The sequence below is a fragment of the Malania oleifera genome, chromosome 1 (assembly GCF_029873635.1).
Source record: "Malania oleifera isolate guangnan ecotype guangnan chromosome 1, ASM2987363v1, whole genome shotgun sequence".
NCBI lineage: Eukaryota > Viridiplantae > Streptophyta > Magnoliopsida > Santalales > Ximeniaceae > Malania > Malania oleifera.
Window position 1 is genome coordinate 47,942,756 of NC_080417.1, and position 5,436 is coordinate 47,948,191.

Here is a 5,436-nt window from a genome sequence, read left to right on the forward strand (position 1 = left end):
CACCTTCCCGAGGCGTCGTAGCACGCTTCTTTCCTGCGAGAGAGACATAAAAGCAGGTTTTAAATGCGTTATACCTTGGAAAGTGGGTCGAATGAAAGCATCCGTCTAACGTTATACCTTCGAAGAGAGACTCGTGCCGAGCTGTTTGTGCCGAGCTCTTCGAAGAAAGAATCGTGCCGAGCTGTTTGTGCCGAGCTCTTCGAAGAGAGACTCGTGCCGAGCTGTTTGTGTCGAGCTCTTCGAAGAAAGAATCTTGCCGAGCTGTTTTGTCCGAGCTCTTCGAAGAAAGACTCATGCCGAGCTGTTTGTGCCGAGCTCTTCGAAGAGAGACTCGTGCCGAGCTCTTTGTGCCGAGTTCTTCGACGAAAAAACCGTGCTGAACTGTTTGCGCCAAGCTGTTTCTTTTGAGTTTTTTGAAGACTCAGGCCAAACTGTTCGATTGGAATTAGTCCGACCTGTCCCGTGGAGGGAAATTGGCTGAGCTATCTGACTTACTAGGTTGTGTGGCCCTACAAGTGATGCTCGTTATCTGGGCCTTCCATCTGATGAGTCGTGCTCATCTATTGGGTTGTTCTGGCCTTACAAGTCGTGCTTTTCAGTTTGGGCCATCCGCCTGATGAGTCGTGCTCATCTGTTGGGTTGTTTTGGCCTCACGAGTCGTGCTCGTCAGTTTGGGCCATCCTCCTGATGAGTCGTGCTCATCTGTTGTGTTCTTCTGGCCTCACGAGTCGTGCTCGTCAGTTTGGCCTTCGCGTCTGTTACACCTTCCCGAGGCGTCGTAGCACGCTTCTTTCCTGCGAGAGAGACATAAAAGCAGGTTTTAAATGCGTTATACCTTGGAAAGTGGGTCGAATGAAAGCATCCGTCTAACGTTATACCTTCGAAGAGAGACTCGTGCCGAGCTGTTTGTGCCGAGCTCTTCGAAGAAAGAATCGTGCCGAGCTGTTTGTGCCGAGCTCTTCGAAGAGAGACTCGTGCCGAGCTGTTTGTGCCGAGCTCTTCGAAGAAAGAATCGTGCCGAGCTGTTTTGTCCGAGCTCTTCGAAGAAAGACTCGTGCCGAGCTGTTTGTGCCGAGCTCTTCGAAGAGAGACTCATGCCGAGCTCTTTGTGCCGAGTTCTTCGACGAAAAAACCGTGCCGAACTGTTTGCGCCAAGCTGTTTCTTCTGAGTTTTTTGAAGACTCAGGCCAAACTGTTCGATTGGAATTAGTCCGACCTGTCCCGTGTAGAGAAATTGGCTGAGCTATCTGACTTACTAGGTTGTGTGGCCCTACAAGTGATGCTCGTTATCTGGGCCTTCCATCTGATGAGTCGTGCTCATCTATTGGGTTGTTCTGGCCTTACAAGTCGTGCTCTTCAGTTTGGGCCATCCGCCTGATGAGTCGTGCTCATCTGTTGGGTTGTTTTGGCCTCACGAGTCGTGCTCGTCAGTTTGGGCCATCCTCCTGATGAGTCGTGCTCATCTGTTGGGTTATTTTGGCCTCACGAGTCGTGCTCGTCAGTTTGGGCCATCCTCCTGATGAGTCGTGCTCATCTGTTGTGTTCTTCTGGCCTCACGAGTCGTGCTCGTCAGTTTGGCCTTCGCGTCTGTTACACCTTCCCGAGGCGTCGTAGCACGCTTCTTTCCTGCGAGAGAGACATAAAAGCAAGTTTTAAATGCGTTATACCTTGGAAAGTGGGTCGAATGAAAGCATCCGTCTAACATTATACCTTCGAAGAGAGACTTGTGCCGAGCTGTTTGTGCCGAGCTCTTCGAAGAAAGAATCGTGCCGAGCTGTTTGTGCCGAGCTCTTCGAAGAGAGACTCGTGCCGAGCTGTTTGTGCCGAGCTCTTCGAAGAAAGAATCGTGCCGAGCTGTTTTGTCCGAGCTCTTCGAAGAAAGACTCGTGCCGAGCTGTTTGTGCCGAGCTCTTCGAAGAGAGACTCGTGCCGAGCTCTTTGTGCCGAGTTCTTCGACGAAAAAACCGTGCCGAACTGTTTGCGCCAAGCTGTTTCTTTTGAGTTTTTTGAAGACTTAGGCCAAACTGTTCGATTGGAATTAGTCCGACCTGTCCCGTGGAGGGAAATTGGCTGAACTATCTGACTTACTAGGTTGTGTGGCCCTACAAGTGATGCTCGTTATCTGGGCCTTCCATCTGATGAGTCGTGCTCATCTATTGGGTTGTTCTGGCCTTACAAGTCGTGCTCTTTAGTTTGGGCCATCCGCCTGATGAGTCGTGCTCATCTGTTGGGTTGTTTTGGCCTCACGAGTCGTGCTCGTCAGTTTGGGCCATCCTCCTGATGAGTCGTGCTCATCTGTTGGGTTATTTTGGCCTCACGAGTCGTGCTCGTCAGTTTGGGCCATCCTCCTGATGAGTCGTGCTCATCTGTTGTGTTTTTCTGGCCTCACGAGTCGTGCTCGTCAGTTTGGCCTTCGCGTTTGTTACACCTTCCCGAGGCTTCGTAGCACGCTTCTTTCCTGCGAGAGAGACATAAAAGCAGGTTTTAAATATGTTATACCTTGGAAAGTGGGTCGAATGAAAGCATCCGTCTAACGTTGTGTCCGAGGCGACTTGGTGTTTCCGAGGTGACGTTTGTCCTTGGGAAGCCACGTCTGTGCATTTGTCAGAGACTGTCTGCGTACTTTTCCTCCCTCGAGACGCAATCCTTCTCGTAAATGAAAATTCTTGAGATTCCCGCCACAGGGATTCGTGCCCTCTTCTCTTTATAAAGGCCAGGGGGCTCTTTCATTCCACACTCGTCTTCATTCCAAGAGAACTGCTTGCTTCTCTACTCTTCTTCATTCCACCAGTCCCCCATTTGGTGCTAGGTATGCTTTTCCTCTCTATAGCATTTTTGTTTTGTTGTTCTTCGTTGTTCTTGCGTTAGTTTTGTATGTTTGATCTTTTCTTCTAAGATTGCCTAGCTGTTTGTGTGTGAAATTTTACTGTCTTGATCTGTCTTGGCATCTTTTCTTCTTCGTCTTTGCTATTGCTTGCTCGTTTGATCCTTAGGTGTAGGTACTGCTTCCTTCAGGTTTATATATATATATATATATATGGAGAGCTCCTCACAGCCTTTAAGGGTTCCTACTACAGTTCGGAGCGCTCGTTGTGAGCTTTCCTCCTCCGACCTACAGAATGCTCGTTATTTTTTTGCCATACCATCGAATATCACTGTTAGGTTACCCTCTGCTACCGAGTCAGCTCTTGACCAAAAATCCGAGGAGCTCTACCTCTATACCGATTATCTAGATTTGGGTCTTAGGCTCCCTTTTCCCCCCTTTAGTTTCTAACGTACTACGTTTTTACCGCATAGCACCATCTCAACTTGTTCCGAACTCTTATCTTTCGCTCACCTGTTTTGCCGTGCTTCTGCTCCGCTTGGGCCATCAGCCTACCGTCCCACTTTTCAGAAGTTGCTTCCAAATGCGATCTCATTCTGCAGAGAATGAGCTATATTATTTCAACTCTCTACCAGGTTATCTACTTTTCTCACCAGGCAGTTCTTCCATCCATAACTGGAAGACCCGTTACTTCTTTGCCTCAGGAGAGTTGAATTACACAGGCTCCTTTGTCTGGTCTTCTCCTCTTGATGGTAACGTTGTTATCTTTCTCCACCCTCTTTTTCAGGGCTTACAAGTAGGTTATCCGTCTAACCTATCTTTTCTCCTTTCACCCCTTTTTCCCTTGTAGTTCGGGTGCGCCATCTCCTCCCCAGACTTTCCCCCGAAGAGCAAGCCATCTTGAAAGAACTTCGTGCCCTCGGTGAACAGGGTATTATCCCTCATGAGGAGCTGCTCCAAGAGCGTGTCCTTGTGCAATGGGGAATCAGCCCCGTTTCCTCAAGTCATTCTCTCCCCTGATTATGTGTATGTGTACGTTCGGGTGTTATCTTTACTGTGGGTGTTCTCACTCCCTTTCTTTTTTATCCTTGCAGATATGGACTTCACCAGGTATGAATCCCTCATGGGAGAAGCTAGAAAGCAAAGGGTGAGTAGGAGTAGGAAGAAGAGAAGAGAGGTCGAAGGAGAATCCTCTCAAAGGGATGCCCCTGCATTAGGTGATTCCGGCGCCCTCACTGACGAGGTCCATGCTGCTCCTCCTACGCACTCGCAAGCTCAAGTTGAAGCCATCTTTCACGAGCCGACCCGTTCTGCCTCTACTCTCCGTCGGGCTGTGCACGCCGAGGATTTTGTGCAGGCCCAATGTACCCTTCCTGACGCTCTCTCGGCGAAAATCCGCCATACTTCGTACCAGGTGTCTACTTTACTTGCTTTACATTTTTTTTTTTTTTTTTTACTTATGCATAGTCTTGCTAACTGTCCATACTTTGTATTCTTCTACAGCTGGCGACGATGGCTCTAGCCCAGGAGGAGAAAGTTACGGAGATGTATCGCCAGACACTCGATGTCCGGGAAAAATATGTTCTCGCTCAGAACGAACTGCACGAGGCCGAGGTCTGCGAGCGGGCTCTGCAGGCAGAGGTCGATCGCCTTCGTAGGGAGGAACTTCCTGCTTGAGAAGCTGTTGCTGCTGCTTATGCTTCCTGAACTGCAGTGAAGAAGTACAAAGACTCCAACCAATTTGTTATCGACACCTCTAAAGCTTATCGAGTTGGATTCAGGAGGTGCCGTGATCAAGTAAGGACTAAACATCCTGAGATTCCTCTTGATGGTGTAAGCTCTCATGGTTATGGCGACGAGAGCCCCGAGTCTGCGGAGGATCTAGAAGAGGATGAAGAAGGGGAGGAGGAGGAAGTTGGAGAGGGGAGCAAAGCAAACTAGTTTGTAGGAACCGAACATGTATTTTGAATTTTTCATCCTTTATTGATGTAGTGCAACTTTTGTAAGAGACACTTTTATTACAGCGCTGCAAGAAGCGGTTCTTAAGAATAGTATTTCTTTAACATTTCAGAGTTCTATGTGTTCTTAACTTCTTTCTCCCCTACATCTTCCAACTTGTATGTTTCGGGTTTTATCTCTGTTGTGACCTTGTATGGGCCCTCCCAGTTAGGCTTTAACTTGTGCGACCCTTGCTCGGAACCTCTTCCTTAGGACTAAGTCTCCTGGATGGAAATTCCGTACTTTGACGCGGTTGTTGTAGTACTTTGCTACCCTCTGCTGGTACGCTGCAACTTTTAAACTCGCCTGATCCTGTCTCTCTTCTAGTAGGTCTATTTTTGACTTGAGCTCCTCACTGTTGGTCTGTTCATTAAAGTACTTCCTTCGTCAAGAGGGTATGCCCACCTCTGCTGGGATGACTGCTTCTGCGCCGAAGACAAGCATGAACGGGGTTTCCCCTGTTGCTGCTCTCTTGGTGGTGTGGTACACCCATATAAGGGAAGGGAGTTCCTCTATCCATCTACCTTGCATGGATTCGAGTTGCGTCCTCAGTCCGTGCAGAATCGTCCGATTCATGTTCTCAACTTGTCCATTGCTCTGGGGGTGCGCCACTG

At 48.8% G+C, this 5,436-nt stretch overlaps 1 protein-coding gene across 1 annotated transcript; it reads left to right on the forward strand.

The window, feature by feature from the left end:
* Nucleotides 1-3,944: 3,944 nt before the first annotated feature.
* LOC131162410 (uncharacterized) lies at nt 3,945-4,772 on the forward strand. Its single transcript, XM_058118860.1, has 2 exons — nt 3,945-4,238; nt 4,328-4,772. Exons 1-2 carry the CDS (start codon nt 3,948-3,950, stop codon nt 4,499-4,501), a joined length of 465 nt encoding a protein of 154 aa, XP_057974843.1. The 5' UTR covers nt 3,945-3,947; the 3' UTR covers nt 4,502-4,772.
* Nucleotides 4,773-5,436: the final 664 nt, after the last annotated feature.

Excerpts from the sequence above, each read along its gene's own strand:
- LOC131162410 (XM_058118860.1), top strand. The coding sequence starts at position 3,948 with ATGGGAGAAGCTAGAAAGCAAAGGGTGAGTAGGAGTAGGAAGAAGAGA. Across the intron at positions 4,239-4,327 it reads TCCGCCATACTTCGTACCAG|CTGGCGACGATGGCTCTAGC; the intron begins GTGTCTACTTTA and ends ATTCTTCTACAG.